The 23361-nt window shown below is 36.0% G+C and overlaps 1 protein-coding gene across 1 annotated transcript in view; it reads left to right on the forward strand.

Annotated features, from left to right (window-relative positions):
- LOC131592205 (POC1 centriolar protein homolog B-like) overlaps positions 1–23361 on the forward strand; it is a 49118-nt gene that overhangs the window by 16707 nt on the left and 9050 nt on the right. The window contains exons 9-10 of the mRNA XM_058863565.1: positions 667–819; positions 7857–7943. Coding sequence (XP_058719548.1) covers positions 667–819; positions 7857–7943 — 240 coding nt within the window. The remainder of the gene's footprint in view (positions 1–666; positions 820–7856; positions 7944–23361) is intronic.

Below are 23361 nucleotides of genomic sequence, written 5' to 3' on the forward strand. Positions count from 1 at the left end.
TTTCCTTTTCCTTTTTTCCTTTTCCTTTTTTCCTTTTCCTTTTCCTTTTTTCCTTTTCCCCCTTACTATGTAAAGTAAGAAGTAGTTCACAGGTCATGTAAAGTTAATTAAATTACTTAAATATGCAGTTATTTTATGACATGAGAGAGCAACATGGTGTGTTGCGATTTTGTTTTTTGGAATCTTCGTAAGACTGGATACATAAGACCTTTGGACTGCCTCTATATCCTACGACCTTTTGCATTTGGTCATTGTGTCACTTGCATATAACACTGGAACCAGGTGTTTTAGAGTTCTGTGGAGCTATCTCATTTCTTTCATTCCTTCAAACTTTCTTGTTAGACCTGCAAGCCTTTTTATGGGGCAGAAATTTAATATGATCCCTTGATCTGGGTAACTTGGGACAGTTCAGTGGGGCATGAATTTGTTTTGTGATTATAGACATATTTTAGAGGTTATTTTTTTAATAGAATGAGCCACATCTTTTAGGTTTGAAGTAAAGATACTCTGGGGAAGTGCCTGTGTTGCGGTAGAGATCAGGAGAAGGCATCACTGCAGTATCATTTTGATGCAGTGATCTACTAGCAATAACAGACTTTACTCAGTAGTTATGTTTTGAGTACTGAATAGCCTTCAAGTAGTTACTGATATAAAGATTTCTTACAGGTATTACTATGGAAAACCAACTTTGATACTTTGGATTATGAAGAAGTTCTCAAACACAATTTTAGAAGAACACATATTGATGATCCTCCTCATCTTCTTGATATTTACCCAAGGTCATCTCATTTACATGGTAAAAAACTCAAGTCAGTTGAGGTGAGTGTAATAAATTGTCTGATATAGGAAACAAGAGGCTTATGTGATCACTGTCTGACATTTATAGTTAAATATGTTTTATGTATACCAGTGAGCTTTTAATTGTTATATATAATACTTTGGAAGCAACTGTAACTTATGAATCTGAATTAGGGTTATTAGGCAAGCTGGTGCTGGCAGGTTTATGCTGAAATTACTTTCATGTTTTTTCTGTGTCTGTATTCTACATCTGATTCAAGCAAAACATAATCTGGTTTCTGAAATAACACTGCAAGTGTTGCGGAAGGCATCAGAATCTCCAATGAGATTTAGAATACTAATAAAAATAAATCATTGTAAGCAGGACAAAGTGGTGCTATTACTGAAAGTCAGTAAAAGATACCACAAGCTGTTCCTTTTTCCAAGGCCTTTAGGTATTGTGAGATGATCTTGATATCTATCTAAAAGACTTTCTAGGCTAGCAGTGTGTTTTACATCTCTATGTAGTCTGATTTCTTGATATTTCATTCTTGAACTACTTTACTGTCAAACAGTCCACTGGCATCCATCAAAAGTGTTGGAAATTAGGGAATAATTCCATCAAAAGTGTTGGAAATTAGGGAATAAGTGCAATGTCAAATATTCTGTGTCAGTATTAGGAAAAATCCTGTGTTTAAGCAGTCTGAAAGTTGTGCTCAACAGGTAAACAGTGCTATGCTTTCAATGAGGCCATTGTTTATGCTTTATTTGTGATAGTCCTTGACAGAGCTGGCTGGCTTCTGTATTTTCTTCCTTTTTGATAGTCTCCAGATTCCTTTAGTGTTGAAGAACTGTATCTGAGATAAATTTAGGAGCTTTCTGATTGCTGTAATATGCTATCAGAGTGCTATAGAAATTCACCATTTCCTGGTTGTCTACATAGAAAACGTAGATACTGCTGCCACGGCATTTGTTTCCTGCTCAGAGTTTTAAAACATTAACATTTGGGGATATTGAGCTTTTTTTTGGGTGGGTGGCTGTGTTTGCAATATGAATATATAAAAATGAGTAGTATAAAGATTGAAAATATTTACTGGAGGAAGGGAACTCTGATAAAATCCATGACTAAGATTTCTTTTGTGCCTGATTCTATTGTCAAGTCGGATGTGAAGCTTTATAATACTTAGCATTTTGGTCAGAACAGCATGACTGTATGTATGACAAGTTTCATAAACAAACTTCCGTGCTGGACTTTCGTATTTGTTGTAAGGTAAATGAATGAAGTTAAGTTTACAGGTACAGCCTTCAGTATAGTTGGTAAGTGCCAGAACAAACTCAGTCACATCATTTGCCGGCAGATTCAAACCAGTCTTGCAAGAGCAACATTTTGCTTCAAGACCATTCAAATTGCACCTAGTTATAACATGTACTGAACAAATGCAGTAGCTTATAGCTGCAGGGGTCCATTGTTTTCTTTTCAGGTCAATATTTCCAGATGTCTCTGCTGCTTACATGCCTGGAAAAGATGTAAATGTACCCTAAACCAATTTTTCAGATTTTTTTTTTTTTTTTTTTTTTTTTTTTTTTTCTTGTTCATGGTCCTGTGTAATTGAGAAACTCTGTATAAGCATTAATGAGTTCAGGCTAAAGCTAAACTAAGGCTAGGAAGCCTCAGTATGAATACTGAAGGGGCTAGTCAAGGAAATTCAGTAGTTGAATGTCAAGAAATTATTTGTTAGTTAGCTTTGACAGATTTAACTTAGCCTTATGTCTGTATTTATTCTGCAGCATTTGTTGCAGCTTATAGGCTCCTGGGCTGCTCTGTAGTAGTGAAAGAGCTCTATGGCTTTGTCATAGCAAAGTTTGGACTCTTTGTGTTCTATTTTCTGGCCTGATTTCAGGATTTTAACAAGAGTTGCTGTATCTAGTTTTCCACTAACATCATATTGTCACTAGAATATCCTTCTCTCGAGTAAACACCAAGTATGTTATATACTTTGAGACAAAACAGTGTCTGACAGTTTCAACAAAACTCATTACTTTAATACATTTTTATATATTTAAATTAAATAATATAGTAATAGTGATTAGAATTGCTTTTGCAGCTAATTTTTAGAATTAGTATAATAATATTATAATTGAGATGGTGTTCAGGTGACATTATTAAATTTTCTTTCTATATGTATTTTCTTTTTTTATTGCTTCTCCTGTCTGTCTCAATAAAAATTGTGTGATTTTTGTTGTGATGAGGAAGAATAGACGTTACCAACTAGACAAAAACATAATTTATCCAGACAAAACTGGTATCAGGTTACTACCAGCAGTAACATGCTTTATTTAGTGTGCACTAATTCTTAGGTGGCACTGTGCATGAAATTTTTCAGTGTTCCATCTTCTTAACTATTTCCTCTTGTAACTGAGAAAAAGCATATTGTCTAGACCTGCTATGCTGTACTCTGGAGAAGGAAAAAGGAAAAAAAAGTATTTTTGTCCTTCTTCAGTTAAAATATTTTATTTTTTTCGCATGCCAACCTCTTTCTATGCCAGAAGCAATAGAGAGAATTCTAATGTTAGGCTGTTGCACTGCAATCCCACCCTCATCTTTGAATGGCTCATCATGGTTCTCATATATAAGGGAAAGGAGGAATGGAATCATGGGCATGTCAGAGGGAGCTTCTGGAGATCATCTCTTCTCCCTATCAATGGTACATCAGTTCAGCTGTGTCTGGTTAGGGGGCCTTGAAGAGGGTTGGAGATTCCCCTGTCTCTGTGTGATCTATCCCACTACAGCACAGCAGTTGTAATGACAGTTTTTTCCTTTTATCTCATCTACACCTCAGATAATATGCAGAACTACTTCCTTTCTAGTTATTTTCTTCCTTTCTCTTCATATTTCTATATAAACAGTGTAAGATAATTGATCTTAACTAGACAGAAGTTAACACTATTCAAAGAGACTTGGTAACATATGCAAGAGTTACATGCAGACAGAGGAGGCAGTTCAGAGATGGGATTTTTAAAAGTATCAGTGAATTCTTAAGGCTTGCTATAAGCCACTACAATGTCATCTAAATACTTGAGATGTGTTGTAATACATTGCCTTGAGTTATGCTCAACTGGTTAAGTTTAGTCACCTCTACAACAGGAATGAAGAGGGATTGCCTTAGGATAAAATTCAAGGTGTTAGAACACAAAAAGTACAGCAGATGTACAGGCAGAACTCAAGAGTAAAGCAATTCACCACCTATTTTTTAAAATTCCTAATGTTTCACACCTTTCCCTTTTTTCTTTATTTTTTATTTTTTAAATGCTTTTGGTTAGCTATTGCTTCTCTATCCCTTCTTGTCTCAGTGTGGCAAAGCAATTCCAGAAGTCGATTCTGGGGAAATAGTATACACAAAAATGGATCTGGCTTAGAATTTGTTCAGCTGAGATCAGAAGCACAGTTGCAATGTTTTCACACATCACCTGTTGGAAATGTTCTTTTGAATAAAGCAGCTGGCACAAGAGTGCTAAGAATTCCAGGTATCATCTGGTGTTTTGCCTTCTGGACAGTGGCAGAAAGATTAATCTTAAGTGTATTTTGCCTTTTCTGATAACTTTTTTTTTTATTCACTCTTCAAAGCTATACAGCAAACCAGTAATATTTCAGATACTTTTCAGATACCTTCCCTATTTTTTTCTCTCTCCCTACCTATTTTTTGAGGCATAATTAACTTTTACAAGAAAATCATTAGTTGTGTTTTCTTCTCAGCCTAGCAGTAGCCTGAATTTTAATGCAGTGTTGAATTTCATGTTATTGACTTGTAAAGCTTTATAACTGTTCTCCAACTGCACTGATCAATGTGATTCTTGAATATTCGAGTAAGTAGAGAATTAATGCTTATAATCATTGCAATTTTTCAGACAACTTGGAAATACAAGTAAATTATTTGCTCTCTAAAGGCGCCTACTTTTTCCTGTTGACTGTAGAGATAATCTTAGGTGATTACCTGCTCAAATACAGGTGTCTAGCAGTATCTAAATTTAGCTGAGATAAACCCCCGCTGTTCTCTGTTTGACATAAGGACCTTGTGGAGTTACTTGAAAACAGTATGTTTAATCAGTTATGCAGTTTTAGTGAAATATGCTAAAAACTGCATTTGACTTGATGAGAATTTTATTTCAGAATTTGTCATGTTTGTATGTAACTGACCTTTCATGTGCTAAAGACTTCTTTAAAATAAGTGGAAGATTAGAAACTAGTTTATTTCAAAACAACTTTGAGATTCGAACATATTAAGGTGCATAGAGTTTCTCTTGTGCACAAATAGCTTCTGTTGATTTAATTTAATCTTAAAATTTTCAGTGTAATTTCAATTGTAAATATTTTCTTAGATGAAGGAAATTGAAATATACACTAGGTGGCAGTAGAAAAAAGATTATATGGCTTGCTTGGTGTGAGTGCCCCAGTCTAGAACAAAGTTTTTAACCAAATTGAAAGCTAATTTTCCCTTGCTGTGTTTGGACAGATTATTTCAGAAGTAGCTATAGCTAAATCACTTTCCTAAGAAATACTTTGAGTAATTTAAAACTTCCTTTCTTAATTTTATTAACTTTATTTTTCTCATTTGTGAAAGATTCTGTAGAAACCTTCCCTATATTTTACTGTACTATGGATCAAAATGTGATAATTGTATTATCATATTAGAAGTTGATATTGAAAGATGATATTGAAAATATTTATGTATCAGTTTACCAGGTAATTAAAGCAAGGCTTTGAAAGAGTGTTTTTGGAAACCTGTAATACATGACAGTACTCCCTACCTTGTATTTTGGTGCTCCGGTTTTTCTATCTTGTTTCTTAAAGTTAAGACTTTTAAAGACTTACCTTTAAGACTTCCCTTGGTCTTATTTATTATTTTACAGCTATTAGTTATTTTACAGCTAACTACATCACCTTGTCAGGAAATGTCAAGTAATTTGAGACTTTTACATTTAGCTGCATTCCATTACCTCATTCATTTTTAGTGCAATATTAAACACTAATATTTGTACAAAGGACTTAGATACAGCCTCTATATTTTTGCACATTTTTAGACACCTTTTAAATGCTATTTCTGACTAGTTGCTTAATAATTTTATATTTAATTCTTTTAGTATGGTTTATGATAGTTCCTCCCCTGCTAGTCAGTGTTTACACTGCTCCTCATCCTCCCCTTATCACTGATAAAGCAATAAGCAGAAGAATACTCAGAGGAACTTTCATTTTAGCTCCAGGATGTGACACTTCTACAAAAAGATCATATTTTTTTCATTTAATAATACCATGTATTTATTTACCAATCCGTATCAAGAATTTGACTCATTCTGCAAAATCTCTGATATAACAAAATCTCTGATGTATAAAATGAAAAGGTTATATATAGGTTCTCAAAGAAGATGTTTCAAGAGCTATTAGTGATATTACTGCAGTAGTTCCTCCACATTAGAATGCTGATAGGTAGGAGGTATCTAGTGTCCTTCTGCAGAATCCTGCAGATGCATTGTCCTCTCTTCAGGGACTCGGGGTTGATTGTTCCTGAGTCCCTGTTCATTCTTGACTGATGCACCTGTAATTGGAAGACAGAAAAAAGGGTTCATTGGTGAAGAATGGCTTGTTGAAACTGAATAAAAGAAAGAGCTAAGCACTGCTATTCAGAGAAGTGAACAAGCTTAAAAACAGTATTAAAATCTCCCCTTAAGGAAGTTTGTCATCCCTGCTTTGTTAGCACTGCAAAGTGTAAGAATCACTTTGAATAATCAGGTTCTGTTTTTAAATGTTTCTTTACCTTCTTGCTTGCTGGTAAACTTTGTCCATCTTCCACTTGTAGTTACTGAGGGAGATCTTGCTTCTATTAATTTTAACCTAAATTTCTGCAAGTTATGGAAATCTAAATAAACTGAATGAAAAGTCTTCAGGCAGTACAAGATGCTGTTGCCCTCCTTCCCTGACTATTAATTCCAGATATAAGATTGTATTCTAGCTACTTAACAAACATGTCTTTGACCTAAAGGCCTTTATACCAATTTATGGACCCTAGCATCATGGAGTTTTCCTTGTTGAAAGAGCACTGAAGCAGTTACTGAGTGAGCAGCTCTGGCTAAGCCAGAACTTTGACAGTCTTCAGGTGAAATAGTAGGATCTTCTTCTTGAGAAGTCAAAATAAAATGACCCTTGTAGCTAAGAAACTTTCTGCGACTAAACTTCACCCTGTCACTAGGCAAGTGTGAGTTTTGAGGGTTCTGGGATTTTTTTTTCTCCTTTCAGTGAGGGGTTGGAATTAATACTGTCTCTGGATTACTGAGAAAAAGTTGGAAATAGAAAAGTTCATTTCTCTTTATTACATCAGACTTCTTGGTGATTTGGAAGTCATCTAGTCTTTATGTAAATTTTGCCAGCTCATGAAATAATAATAATAGTACTTCCATGCATCGTGCTGAGAGGGCAAACATCTTAGGCTGTGATACACCTAGATATAACCTAGATATAATATAATGGTAGGAATAATATGCACACAGATTTTTATAGGGAGGTTGTTCTGATCTTTACGTGGAGCCATAAGATAAAAGCAGCAGCTTTCTCAAATTTCATATTCTCTGATACTTTCTTAATGCTTCACTTTCAGGAAAGGACATTAGCAAAATATTGATAAAGTTATAGATTAACTCTTATAGCCAAAAATAAGCAAGTTGTAACTGTGATATTAAGAGCAAAATTGCAGATACTGTGATGATGTATCTGATCAATCAGTAAAAAGCAGTTTTTCCTGTGGTTTCATGAGCAACATTGCTTGTTTGATCTGTTAACTTACCACAGATTTCAGTGTTCTTCCTACCTGTTTTCCACAGAAGTGCTTTCAAAGTTATTTTGGCAATCAGAGCTGGTACAGAAGAAGTAAGCATATTGACAGTCTGTTATTAGTGGATAACTTGAGGAACTTGAATGGGGATTTGGAACCAATTGATCTGGGCTGCTAAGTGTGTCCTCACTTTTTATTTCAGTCTTATTTCCTTTTCTGTGTTGGTGCTGAAATAATGACATAATTCGTTTTCAACAGGTCAACTCTATCTGTGATGTGCCTGATAAACAAGCACCTGACACAATTATCATCGAAATTAGACCATCTTCACGTATCAGTACTCCTGTAAGTAACTTAAAAAAAAAAAAAGGAAAAGGATAGGGTATAGCTAACATGTTACAGAAATGTGCTTTTATTGTCCATATGAATGAAATAGATTTTTTAGCAATTGTCGAGTGCTCAGAGCTCAATATCCTAAATTCTCAACTTAAACTTTCTGTCACAGTAACCAAGTCTAACCAGAAGATGGTGTAATAGCAAAGCTTTCAATTTATACCTGTAATTTTACCACTATACTAAGTGCAAATTCTATTTATAAGCCCATGCTAAGTACATCTAAATATTGCTGTTAAAATTTGTGGCTTATTCTCAAGCACTTTTTGTAGTCTGTCTTTATCTGCAAATAATGGTAACCCTAAAGAATCATTGTCTCACTGATACAATTCTAAAAGTGATGTTTTATTATTTCTCCTTTTAAGTAATTTAATAGTTCCCTAGAAGGAAAAAAAACCAAAAAAAGTAATACATTTTAAGACAGAGGAATAGGATTAGAGTCTTCTAGTGTTGGCTTTACATATGACATTGGTATGGCGTGTGGGAGGAGAGGAAGGCAATGTTTTAGCGGTAGTTTCGTGGGAGGAGAAATATGCTCTGGTATGAAATCTAAAAGACATGCTGTTCTAGAATTAGGTTAAACTGAGAATTTTTCTTTTAGCTCTGAATCTGTTCCTGTGAAGGCACAAATTGTGTATTTAGCAATTTTAGTTACTATAAAAAGTTTGTGTGGTTGAAGGGTTAATACTTACAAAAGGGTTAATACTTAGAAAAAGGTGTGGTTTCTGCTGTTCTATTTTGTCATGAATGCTTTATGAAAGCTATGTTGTGAAGGTACTGTATAAAATTCTTTAAGATCATCTTTGAAGATCATGATGCACAGGTTGTTGAGAAACCTTTACTTAAAACAAATAATCATATAATGACTTGTATTTGAGGGGTGATGATGTTATATATTTTAAGGCTTATCAATTATGTCATGTTTTCACAGTGGAAATGCAGTTCTTTATGGACTTATAGGCTTCATAGACAGTGGATTGTGGTAGATATAATTTATTGACTACCTATCACTTTTAAGTACTCTGTGTTCATTACTGATTCTGCTCATCACAGGGTTCAAATGTATGATTGCACTGTAGTTCTTTATTACATACCTACTAATCACTTAGTCTCCATTAATTCTTTTGATATGAAAGCAGCTTATAAAACTTTATGCCCAGAACTCAGAGGAATACATTGACCCAAGAGGTACAGCGTTTTTTTGACTGCTGTCAGTCTGGCTTTACAAATCTTCATTATAAAAATGTTGCTTCAGAATTGATGCTTTTTGACTGTGTCAGTAATCACTACTTTTTTTTTTTTTTCCCCTGCATCTCAATTTACCAGTTATCATTGATTTTCACCACAGTTGCATTTCAGCATTCCCCATCTGTGTCTTTTTCCATCTAGAAACATTTCTATAACCTTGTTACTTGGACTGTAGCCTTAAGGGCAGCTGTCCTGTTCAACACTGGTTAACCCTAACCCTGCCACTGTTCACACAAATTCAAGAATCATTTGCATATTTCCTTTGCCACTAAAATCCTTCCTCTCTCATAGTGAATAACACTTTCTCCAACTTTGCCAACCAATCTGGTTCTCCCTGCTTTCTAATGTCAGCTCATCTTTTACTATCATTTTCTTGTCCCATGTCTGTCTGCTGCATTACCAGCTTTCTGTCATTTGTGGAATTATCACCTGTTTTTCAATCAGGCCAGCCACCTAGACTCTTTGTGTCTTGTTTCTAGAGGGTTCTGGATTTCAGTGACTTGGACCTTTTTATCTTAAGCTTTCTCAATTTCCCTAATGTATGAAGACTGTCTAATAGAGACTTCCTGTGTTCTTCATAAGAAACAATGAGAAAAGGGCAGATGCAGCCTTTATTTCTATCACACCTTCAATGGCAGATTTCCTCTTGATACAGTTTGTCCTCAACTGAATTGATGCTGCTTTTGTGCATTGTTTGTATTTTTTTTTTCTTAATCCTTTTCCAACTTGAGGTTGCCATCCTCTAGTCCTAGTCCAATTCATCATCCTACCTCATACATATTCCTGATTCCAACCCCAATGGGTTGCTCTTTTTCTACTGGTTGTCAAAGACATTATCACTGTGCATTTTTGTTTGCCTGCAAACATTTCAAGACCCATTTTAAATCTGTTCATGGCTTTTTGGTACTACTTCTACTGAAAGAATGTTGTTCCAATAACAAAAATTTTGGATCAGATTTTCAGGTTAATTTACACGTGTCCTATCTATAGCTACTTATTCTTTTAAGGCTCTGCCTTAAGGAGTTCTGCCCTTCTGATATGAGCAGAGAGAAAAATGCAGTCTGCATTTAGATTTCTTTATGCATTTTTGTTCAATGCATTTATCACACATGTAACACATCAGGATCTTAAGGGTTATTAGCAAAACATTGGCAGGTCCCTAGACCACTGGAAATAGCTAATCAACATATTTACATTAATGTTTCTACTGAAGGAGAGAGATACTTGAGACAGCAATCGGAGAAAATGCAGCTCTAAATACAGCCTTTCTCTGGGGTGAGCAACAACACTGAAACTTTTGTAGAATCTCTGATGAGATTCTTAAAGCTCCCTGAAATGTCTTCAGGAAGATTGGAAGTCTATGCTAAACCTTGTAATGTTTTGTTGAATAACTACCAAAATTCCTGACAGTAAGTGGTCAAAAACTTCTGTAGGTCTCAGCCTAGTTCAGGAGAAAAGATAATAGGAGAAAGTGCTCTTCTTATTGAGTATATTTTCTTTAGCTGGAATTGTTGTCCTACTCCTTTAAGGGAAATCCATTATAACTGCCCCTAAGATGATTTGTGACGGAGCAAAAAGGTTTTTTTTTCTTTTCCTTCCTTCTGTGAAGATTTGGTAGTGAAAGGGATACAGTATAGGTTAAGAGTGATGTCTGGAGTAGTATCATCTGACCTTCCCCTTAAAGCAAAGCCAGCTTGCGTCAGGTTCTTATAAGCCTTGTCCAGTTAATTTGTTAATAACGTGTAAAAATAGAGATTCCACCACCTTTCTGGGCAGCTTGCTGTAGTGTTCGGTTGATGAAAATATTTTTTCTCATAATATGTATCTAGAATATCCTATGTCCCAGCATGTCTGTTGCCTTCAATTCACAGTGGTCTTCTAATATATGTGTGTCTGTCTTCTTTCTGTCTACCCATTAGATATCTGAGATGGCAGCAACATCTTTTCTTCCAGAGAACAAACCTGGTTCTCTGCCTTTTCTTGGTATCACGTATTCCAGCCCCTTTGTTATCTTGTTTGCTCTCAACTCGACTTGCTCCAGGATGTCAGTGTCTGTCTGGGACCAGGAAGCACAAAAGAGGACACACTACTCCAGTTAATTAGGGTATAGCAAAGTATCACCATCATCTATTCTTGACAACAATCTGCGTAGATTTTAGAGAAGATTTTAAAACAAATAATTAAAAATATAACACTCTTGTTTCTTTATTGTGAATTTAAAATACATGTTTAGGTATTTTCTTAGCAGTTCATTTATTTTGAGCTCTAGCTGTCTGAGAAAATACCAGTATTATCTCTTCCTCCTACTCCTCCTCCTCTTTTCAAGGAATTTTAATTTCTTGCTTCATCAAAACCAACAATCCATCACAGCTTCCACATTTAAATTGCCTGCTTTTGTGATTTTTGGTTTTTTTAAAAAATTTAGTTGTATTTTTTTTGCTTCAGAGGTTAAGCTAAGATATGCTGATGTGAATGTTCTTACAGGGATTTTGCTAAAAAGACTTATGTTATTAAACTGCATGAATTGTAAACACCGTATCTTTTTAGCTTCTGTTCTAGCTTAGTACTAAGGCCAGTTGTTTTGAACATGGTGAAAAATCTTTTCTCATCTAAGGTTCACACTGATGCAACTTTTGTAAACTCAGTGGAGTGTGATCCTTGTGTCCGTGGAAAAATTTCAGTGTAATATTCAGTATGGAGTTGCTTTCTTTTGGATTACAATTTAAAACCATTAAGAATTCCTGTGTAATATTGTGGTTAGGAAGTAGCTTTGGATTTGATGATTCATTTCTTCAGTTCTCCTGTGTATTAGTGAAAGCACTGTAAAAATTAGCTGTGTATGCCTGACAAACTGGTACTTGTGTAATGAGTTGTAAAACTTGTTCTGAGTTTTTCAATGGTTAAGAGTCTTCATGTGTTGCAGTTACTAGAAATTAGGTGTGTTCTGACCTTTTGCACTCTGGAAATATTTACAAAATTGGGGTCAAATCTGGGGGCTAGGAGTGGTGTTTTTTTCTCCTTTCTATTTCATTGAAGACTGAAAGCATTACTGCATCTCTCCCACCCCTTCTCTCTGTGTCAAGCAGCTTAACATTGCCTTTGTTTTCTGAACTATTGAAAAGGAAAAATTGGAAGTTTTGTTTCTCTTTGGGAGTACTTCTTTCTGTTTCATCCTCCAATTTTAGTTTTAGTCATGAGGGAGGTTGGGTCTTTTTAATTCTCTAAGGCAATATGCTGGTAACCTCTGGTCCCTGATAAGCTGTTGGAAACAAGGGAAAGTTGATGGTGCCTCTGTAGTTTTTACTGACAGAAGCAGGAAATCACTGTAGAGGCTCTCTAATGTTTCATCCCCTGACCTTGCTCATGTAAACAGGATTTGGAGGAAGCAAAGCAATGTACTGTAATCTGGAAGTCAGAATGTCTGCCCTGGCTGGGAAATGTTTGCTGTTCTTTCTCTGCCAGTGCCATTTAACACTAAAAACAAGACATTCTTACTGTTCATTCACAGTACAACTTCTACGAAGTTAAGACTGGGTTAATTACTGAGTGAGGAAAGATAAAGATTGTTTCTGTTTGGAGCAAAAAGAGCATACTAAGTTTTAAAATAGAAAGTATATCTGTACTGCATTTGTAGTAGGTGTCTTGAGGCAAAAAGTAGAAGTAGCTGTACTCTCAATTTGTTCTGTACACTTTGTTCTCTCAGTTTGTGTTTCAGGGTTTAGGTATCTTTTTGTACGCTTTTCTCTGCCTTTGTTTTGAATTTAAAAAAAAAAGCCCCAAAAAACCAACCAAGCTCCCCAGTCAAAAAACACCCCATGTATTTGAAAAGACAGCAGTTATGAATGAAAAATTAGCACCTATTCTTCCATTTCTGCATATTTGAAGGCTTTGTCAACTATTCTTCCTCATGGAAATTAGCTTTGAAAAGATCTTGGAGTAATGTCTCTTCCATGCATGGCTTAACATAACTACAGAATTCAGTCGGAGAGGATGACAGTAGAAATTATATCTTAAAAACTAATTTTTAAAACACTTCATATTTTCCTTACCATGCAACTTCAAATTTTTTTTCTGATTTGTATCCTTTCCTGGCTTCAGCCTTATGTGGAAATAAACACCAACTGTCTTCAGTGAGGTTAAGGGGAGGGTAAAAGGAATAAAGGAAGTAATGGCAATTTTATACATAGATCATCTCCTCTGGGGCCTAAGTCCAGTTCAGAAGGGAACAGCTGGCAGAACAAAACTCATATAGCAACTCATTGTGCCGAGTACTTACCTTTGCTGTTTTTTATAGATCATTTGAAAGCATAACAAACAGCTTTCTGTAGTTCTTTTTCATAGATATCAACTTTCCTAAATATCATCAGACAAAAACTCTGATCATTATGTGATATACATACATTTTTCTCTACCAAAGGAAAGTTCCATCAGTATTCCCTTTGAAAGCAAGGCTGAAGTCACTGCCCAACTTGTGTTCCATGTCCAAAACTCGGTTGCCAATTGGACTGAGCTCTCCACTGGAGAGTAATCCCAACAGGCTTTGATAAGAATTGACAGTTCCCAGCCTCTTCCATCACCTTACCTTCTTTGTTCCCGGAGAGAGAGATAAAAAAGCCCACTCCCTGAATAGCTGTGAACTTTTTTCATTTACTGCCATTCTTCTGATTACCAGTAAATGCTTATTTGAATAGTCAACTGCCTGAACTCCCAATGACAAACAGAATTAAATTAGGAAATAGTGTGAAGTGATCCTGTGTATCCACAGTTTTGAGGTAAAGCTGTCTGCACCTTTTTCATAGATGAGCATACCAAAAAACTCTCAAACAGGCTCTGAATGGCTCATGCTAGGTCTTATGCAAACACATAATAAATGCTGTAAATGGAGGAAGTCTGAATTGTTCAGTGCAGCAGAGTAAAAATAAGAATTGTGCTTTTGTGTCGTTGCAAACAAATCCCCCTCTCTGTCCAATCTTGCTTTTAGACAGGCAACAATCTTGGCTTATGGTACAATTTAGACAGACCTTTCTACTCTTTGCATGCTAGGCAGGTACAGTGTGAGGGGCTGGTGCAAGAGGATAGGCTGTCTTCTCCCCAAAGCTCTGTAGCTAAACGTGTTCAGCTGTGTTCAGGGAAGGACTGTCTCCCATTCCCCACAAAGGCTACCCCTAATCCATCTGGAACAGCCATGAAGCAGTAGAGAACAGCTTTTTCTGCTGCCCAGCTAAGAGCCTTCTAAAGAAGATAGTATGTGTATGAACAAAATGACTCACCACAAGTGCCGAAAAAATGAAGGGTTTTGCATATTGAACAGTGAATCTCTAAACTTGAATTTTGAGGTGCTGTAGATGCCCAGGCACATTTAAAAAGATTTGTGTATGGAATCTTAAAAGCAATATGCTTTGATACCTCTAGCATCAAATAAAGCTTAAGGATCAAATGCTTGAAGGTGAACCTAATGCATGTAATAAAAGAGGAATATGATCCAAATGGTCCTTGTGTTTTGCGGTGATGCTATTTCACACAGCATGGAACCGATGGTTTACAAGGAGAGAACAGGAAGTATGTTGTGCCTCTACATAATTAAGTAATAATACATGTCCTGATGTTCCTTAATGGTCTTGATTATATTCTCTGAGTGAACTGGAGCTGGAGAGAAAGTCATGTTTTTATTGGAGACTGAGTTCTGAATTTGGGCACTAGAGAGTGCAAGAATATAATATTTCCTATACTATTTTTAGCCAGCTTTCCTGAGGAAATGTACTTTATGAGATTGTCCTGTTTATTTGTCTGTCACTGTTCTGTCTCCCTAATAATTTTATAATCAAATAATTGGTGGATTGTTTTTTTTAATGATATTTGGAAAGAAGTGATTAGAAGAAGGAAACATATTAGTGCTATCACTTAAAAAAAAAGGCAGTGGATGTGAACTGATATTGGAATAGGCATGGAGTGACTACTGGTGACGCACCCTGTAACAGTGTCTCAACATATATGGAGGGAGCTTGAGTTCCTATAGAACAGGAAGCCTAGGAGAGGGACCTAACAAGAAAAAAATGCACACATACACAAATATTTTGGAAGATAACAGGCCTTTTAAAAGTGGTAAAAGCTTACTTTGTGTAGGGTCTTGCTCAGGGCAGCTGTGTTTCAGGAATGCTTTTCAAGTTGATCCATGTCTGTATATTGTTCCTTCAGCACATCGGCAGATTTCTGGGAACTAGAGGGATGGAAGTTCCAGGTATTATTTCTCTCTGTTTCCTGAGATACTGTACATGTATGCTCTGACCTTGTCTGCTCAAGCAGTGTTTTCCTCCACTTTGACGGGAAACCTAAGCTGTATTCACAGTTCTCACAGCTGATTCTGCGGCATGCAGAAAATGCCCGACAGCTATCAGCCCACACATCCAATAACAACTGGTTCCTTCCTCTTCCTGGGGAAGAGTAACATCCTCTGAGAAGAAGTGTCCCCCGAGGAATGCAGGAACAGCAGCAAGCCTTTCACACAGGAAATTACTACTATAGCACTTGTAGAAAAGTGTTTCTGTCACTTGGATTGTCAGTCTGTAATGAGCTTCCTGCTGACCTAGATGATGATTTACTACTGATCTAAATGCCATTTGTGAGTCATTTAGCTTAATGGAAGTTAACGAAGTTATCATTCAGTGGCTCTGTTACCCTGTAAGCACCTGGTTTGACTTTTTTTTTATGCAGTAGTAAAAATAAATTTTTCAACTTAGTATTCACAGGACTTTAATAATTCTGAGACTGCACATTTTGTGGGACTAAGAAGCAAAGGAATGCTTAGTTTAGCTCATAATGTGTGTCTCATAGAGAAGGCTGCAAGATTTTATTTTTGTTTATCTGAAGTTGCATAATAAAGCGAGCTACAGATCAAGTATGTCAGAAAACAAGATTGTAAAGTTAAAATACTGCCCTTGAATTACCCTTTGTTCGTAGATACGACTGGAGTATAAGTTTAGCACAGCATGCTTGCAGCTGTATAGTAGAAACTTGACTATAAAATTAAATTTATTTATATATAAAACCCATATGTTATTCAAAATTGTTAATGCAAGTTTGTTATAAAAGCAAACACTTGAATACTGCTTCAGTATTTTCTTACTTTTTTCCTAAATGAAAGTGCTTAAACAAGTGCTAGCAAATTCTATTTATCAGTTAGATTAGAGTGATATCGAAACCCAGAGGATGCTTTCTGACTAAAAGCTTGTTTGAGTGTTTTCCAAATATATTAGTTGTTCCAATAAAGCACATCTCTCCTTGAAGCCATGTTGCATTACCATTGAGTTTTCAGTAAGAGATGTAGTTACTTGCTTAATATGAGATAATGGAAGCACTGAGTCACATCCAGAAATTACATAGGTTGCTTAAAACAACACTGAAAAAATGAGACTTTCCAAATAAATTTCAGCAACTAAGGAAGAAAAATTTTCTTCAACAGACAGGTGTTTGATGTAGAAAAACATCTTGGCTTGTATCTTCCACCAAAACAGTGTGGGGGTTAGAAATTAGGTAGAACAATGCTAAAGGATGATTTCACAGTCATTTTAACTTAATGACTGTTTTTATCTGGTTAATTCCATCCAAGTCAATTCCCTGATCTGTTCAGCTGTCCAAACACTAATATGAGCACAAAGGAAATAATGAGAAAAAAATATTTAGAGATGGAGTAGATCAGAACTGGCTGTAACCTAAGTGAATGGGACTGATGTCTGTGGAGCCATGTATCCAATGTGATTGTGCTGTAATACACACTGGTGGGTTACATGCATGCAACAGCTGAATATCTTTCTTAACTTGCAGTGGAAAAAATAGGAGGAAAGGAGGTGTTAGTAATGGTTTCCTTTTGTTCAGGCAAACGTATGTTGGATTCAGTTTTGGGTTTTTTTCAGCCTAAGAGGATTCAGATTTCTTCTGTCTGCATGGCTGTAACATAAACAGGTAACAGAGACTGAATGGATGCAGCTCAATCCTTTTTGCTTGAATTTGAAACACTGGAAAGTAAAAGCTGAGAATAAATGACACCTGAGGAGACCAAGTGAGAAACAAATCTATGGTTAGTGATTCTGGAAGAGGAACACAGGATTCTGTTGTATTTTGCAATAAAAAGTATTTGGGGAAAAAAATTAGTAGCTCTGTGGGTGACACCATCAGTGGAGGTATGTGGCATTACTGCTCTGAAAAGTTGTTTGGTTGGGTTTGGGCTTGTTCTTTTTTCCTCTCTATGCCCTGATATGGTACTCTGGTTGTAGCAGTTTGGGTTGGTTGGAGGAGGGAGGTGGGGAGGGGAGAGATGCTGTCCTCTGGCATCTTCTAACTGCATGGATATTTCCTGTACACCAAGGTGTGAGTTCCACTGTGCGTGTTAGATCCTGAAGTGAAGGCATCGCAATGCAACTCTGAGTTAAATACCGCAGCATTTTTATTGTAAAGGAAGACTCCCTACTTGCAACAGAGATTGAAAAGAATTACTTTAATCTTAAACTATTCTTAGATTAACCAGTATCAAGTGTTCCTCCCTGAAAAGGTTACTCTTCCAAGATGTTTTCTTCTTCCTTACATCTCTTGGGAAAGGAATTCAGTGTCCGTACTTCCAATTCTTGCTAGTGTAATGAAATAGTACAATACTGTTTGCTTAGCACTTCCAGTTAGTTGCATGTAAGATACTGTAATTCTTCAGTAACCTTATCATAAAGGTTTATAATTTTGTCCAGTTATGTGTCATTGTGGATTTTTTCAACACCTCTGCTTTCTGTAGTGTATTGCTCTGTAGTGTATTCTTCTCTGATGTCTCATGTGTGTAGATAAAGTTCATTTTGACATTTGAACACAGTCAGAATGCCAAGTGACCCTGACTGTTTTAACAGTTTACAGGATGCCTTTTCTGTCACCTGTAAACTTGATTTTCCAGATTGCTGGTATATTTTGTATGGGATTAAAGAAGAGTGGATTTCAATGGAGTCACTAAAACCAGCATAATTCTGCAATGTCTTTCTGATTTAACTGTTTTTGAAGCAATACTAGCCAGATAATTGAGTTCACGATGCATTACAACCTAAAATGCATTAATAAAATTGTAGCATGTATATTATGGATATAAAAAAAAATGATTTTATGAATAACAGTTTGACTAAATATTTTATTAGAGAGGTCTTCAGTTTGAAAGACCATTTCTTTTTTGTCCCCTCAAACTGTACTGACGTTAGGCCTTAAATATTTGCTCTATATGTCCTAAGTCAACTTTTTAGTTGATTTTTTGGCATTTTCCTGACACAGTTCTCATGCTGACTCTGACCTGTGACCACACAATTATTTTGTTTATCCTTTGTGATTACTGATGTAATTTCAGCTTCCCCACTCCCCTGGTATTTTCTCAATTTTTGCAGGATATATTAAAAATCAGAATAATTATGTGACTTCTGAAGTTATTTCAAAACCAATAGTCTTTTTTGCTGTGGTTGGAATAGAAAGTATTTTGCCAGAAATACAATTACAACATTTATTATCTTCTGAAATGGAAGATAAAAATATCTCATTAAACACACAAAAAATATGCATAAAGCTTTAACATCTCTAGCTAATAAGTATGCTGTTGCTGGGGCTTCTTTTGTTTCTGATATTTTTAAAGTACAAATAATCGTTGAGATACTAAAATTCTTTTTTAACCACTCCAAAGTTAACATTTCTTGGCTATTTGTATGTAATTCTCATATTTCTCAGTTTCTGCTGTTTCTGAATTTAATTCCTATCACAGTAAATTGTAAAACTCAACTGACTTAAGTACAAAGTTGTTCTGGTGCTACCAAAGCAATTTTTTTACAATCCCACCTCTGAACAAAGCAGGACTGAGTATTATTTTTACCTGGACTAATGGGACAGCTTATCTAAACCTTCTGTATATTTACTAATACTGAGCACTGAAATAGCTCAGGATAGACTTTGCTACTTTCTCCAGGTATTTTGTGAAATCTAATAAAAGGACATAAATTTGACTTTTCAATCAAAATTTTGAAGCTTCATTTTATACTGTGGGAGTTTTTTGTGACACTATTGTTGAAGTGTTTGATGGCCTTCTGAAACCTTCATGAACCACTATAGGCGTTACACTTCATTAACAAAAGCCTTGGTAAAGTGCTGAGGAACTGCATTTCTTCTATTACATAGCAAAATATATTTTTCATGGCTATAGTCAGAAGATTTCAGTTCCAAGTTATGAAATATTGGACTCCTTTTTTTTTTTTTCATTTTTTCCTTTTGCAGATAGTAGTATGTCTCTTTGGCAAAGTGTGCTGGCCTTGTTGGATTTAACTTTGGACTCTACTGTGCTGGATTGCTAACTTAATTTCAAATGCTTTTAACTCTTTGATATTTTCCTGTAAGTAATTTGTATTAAAGGAGATTTAGTACTTGCTTCTATGGAGTAAACAAACTCATTGGTATTGTTGATAGCCACCTGGTCAAGTGGTATAACCACCTGTGGTTACTGCTGCTCTAAAAGAAAATCAAAGCTGCCAGATCTCAGCTAATAAGAGATTTCTCTGTGAAATCTTTGTATGGGCACCCTGCCCCATAGCATTTCCTAAAAGGAGGCAATTTAGGTTAGTCTGTGCAAAACGTTTTGTTATGACACAAGTTGTATTGATATGGGGTAGCAAAATAAGAAAATTTGTACCATAGCTCAGACACTTCTCCTGGCAAAAGCCATTGATACAGATGCAGCTGTGCTGGCAGAAAGGAGTTCCTTTTAGCTTTGCATATAACTTTGAGAGTAAATTGTGTGTAGATATGCACATAAGTCATGTAGGGGCTGGCAAACAGCTCCTGTGTGCTCTTGCAGCGGGGGCCCTGCTGCAGTGCCAGTGCATGGAGGGAAGCTTTGCAGCACAGGCAGCTCTGCCCTCCGCCAGCTCCTGCTCGTCAGGAGCACCAGATGCCTGGTCTGGGCAGGCTGGACCCAGGGCCTGCAGCCCTTCTCACCTCTCTGCAGGGCTGAGGAGAACATTATGCACAGCCTTCAGTTCTTGCTCTGGCAGAGCCTATCACTTCAGAATTTTGTCTTCAGTGATTTTTTGTTCATTCTTGAGAGGTGGGGTTTAAGACAGAAGTGTATTCCTTTAGTTCTTGTCATTTACATACAGTAAGTTGTTCAAGATTAGTTTTGTCTCAACAGGTTAAGTATGAAAGCCTTATCTAGGAGAAATCAATTGCACATGGTAAAGTATATTCTTTCATTTTATTTTTTTCCTCAGGAGTAAACATGCTTTCAAGAACAAGAAATTCCTCTAGGTTTGTTGATCAATCTCTTTTCATTGTAAATTCACGTTGAATATGTATATACTAGGTGACTTTGAATGAAACAGGAAGTGCTGTCCTTTATATATAATTTAAGACTCTACAGCAAACTCATTGTTACCAGGTACTTTTTCTTTATGAAGTTCAGTTAGACTTTTTTAGCTAGGTATTGGTTTAAAGGCTTTCAGTTTTTTTAGGTAGTGGGAAGAGTGCAGAAAGGAGTCATGAGCAGGCAAGCCAGAAGAATGGCTGTCATTTCTCTGATTAGATATGTTCGTGGTGATGATGCTGTACTCTCCTTCACACTCTATGGGTAACCCTGCCCCTTCCTCCCATGTACTTGATGCCCTCTGTGAAACCCCCACAACCCATTATTTGAAGTACAGGGCATTTGCCCATATTCTAAGAAAGTCCTAGAGCTTTTATGCTCCTGTTTTTATTTATTAATGTTTGTAATATCAAAAATAGCAGAATGCTCTATTTGTGATGGTAGAAAGGAGGGCCTTGTCCACATAGGAGTGTTAATTTTTTGTCATTATCTCATTCTAGTAACTGCTTCTTTATGTTTCCAGTTTCTGTTACAAGTATTCCTCCTGCCTCCTTTAGCTTTTCTCTGCCCTGGAATGGATAGGAAGTTCAAGCAGAGTCTGTAATATAATTTTTATTAGGACTCTATGTAGGTGTAAAGAAGCCACTATGGAAACTTTTTTTTTTTTAATTTCAGGTATAAGATGCCCCCTTGCGTACGCACGCAAACAGTCCAAAGTAATTTGCTTAAATTAAACTTGGCTACTTTATTTTGTAATTGTAAATAGTAGGAAATGCTTCCATAGTGTCATGTTATTTCTCCTTAGCTTTGCAAAGCTTCTTGCTGAAGCTGAAGATATATTGGAGGTAATTGATTACCCTTTTTTCCCTTTCTTTTACAGAGTACATTTTTATATTTTAGTGCCTGTGGTGCATGTTTTTTTATAACTTGTGAAAGTGTTTGAATAGAGTCTTCCTGAACTGTTATTTAAGAATTGACTTCCTGACAGGGGATTCTCACCTTTGGAAATTGAACCTTCGATGATTTCTGCCTGGTTTGTTTTGTATGTTCATGAAGTACTTTTGAGTTTTTTATTTGGTTGTTTTGTTGGGGACTTTTTGTTTGTTTGGTTTTTAATTATCCATTCCTAACTTTTCACCAGTATTGCTTGTTTTCTGGAGGGAAATTCTTTGTTTTTTCTAAAAGTTTAAAGTGATGCAGACTCTGTGCAGGCTACTATTAATGTTAGAAATTAACATCAATGAGCAAATTAGAAAGAAAAAAACCACCTGGTTTTATGTTAAGTTTATTACTGATGATCTGAGAGTTTAGAAAGAAGCATTTCAGGAATATTATTTATTTCTGTCTGGATGCACTCAAATATTTGTGGACTTCTAAGATGTTTTCATTAGGGAAATAGAAATAACTATATTTCTTGGAGAAAACAAGGTTTATTCTATCTTCTTCAGTGCTTTCTTGACATGGATGGAATGCAGAGAAAATATTTTTGTTCTGTACTAGATTCTGTATATGAGGAATTATAAAATACTGAGTGCATTGGATGTACTCTGTTTTACAGTGTTTCTGCAAACCAGAAGTAGCACTCTGGGGAAAAAGATGACATAAGAAAACCATGTAGTCAGTTTCTCATTATGTATGTGAAAGGACGCTTGTAAAATGAGATATAATTTCTTTGCATAGAACTTTCAGGATATCTTGGGATATGCCTATGGACAGAAGAGTTTATTATTTCATGCCATCACAGGAATAGTAATTTCAATATAGCTGTCATCCTGATAGAAATAAATAAATCTGATTAATCAGACCATAGCTGTAAGTGCATCAGGATTTCAGTTAATTTTGTACAGAAAATAAAAAACCCTCACCGAAGTAAGCTACTAGTTTTCATTGGTTTGTACTGGCCTTCTGGCCTCTATAAACTCAGTTAGCTTCAGGCTGAATTTCCTATTTTCAAGACTTAAAATGTTATGTTCTTCCATTGTAGTTGAAAATGCCTGTTTTGCTAAAGAATACAGACTGATAGTTTGGCCTGTTTTATTGGCTGTGAGTTTGTAACCTGGTCCCACTGCTCATGATCAGGCTCTAAGCCAAAGGATGTGCTACCTTCAGTGGTCCTTCAAGGTGTTTCCATGTCAAACTGGTTATGATGCACTTCTGTTAAGTGCTTTAATTTTTTTATTTCAGCTTGGGCATTTTTTTAAAAGCTGGAGAAGACTCTGATGTCTAAGACTACATGAAAGACTTTGATTGAAGTGTGAAAGGCTGTTATAAGTTCTGAAAGTGGACTGCTCAAGCTAGAAATGCTTAGTAGAACTTTGCTCTGGATGCGCCACATAGTTTATCTGTATTTTACTGCTTGAATGCAAACCTTCATTGAAGTTTGCAAATAAAGAATTCCAGAGCTACCTCATCAGATAACATGGGGCAGAAAGCCACAGTTGGTACGTGGCAAGTTGTTGCTGTGCTGATTCATGTGCATGTAAGAGGAGAGGAAACGAGGAGTGCTGTCATCAGCTGAAACTATAGGGAAGTTTTCTTCAGTAGGAACCGATAAAACAAATTGTGATTTAACGTACTCAGTGTTAGACTAATAGATCAGAGAGCTGTTTTATGTGGATCACTCATTGAATGAAAAGAATAATTTCAAAGCAGTACAAGTGATCTGTGAGTAATTATGTCCTACAAAAAAACCCAACCCCCAAAAAAACCACACAGAATGAAAACAACTCTTGAACGGTTAAATTTAGCATTTCCACAGTGAAC

This window comes from Poecile atricapillus, chromosome W (assembly GCF_030490865.1).
Source record: "Poecile atricapillus isolate bPoeAtr1 chromosome W, bPoeAtr1.hap1, whole genome shotgun sequence".
Classification (NCBI taxonomy): Eukaryota; Metazoa; Chordata; class Aves; order Passeriformes; family Paridae; genus Poecile; species Poecile atricapillus.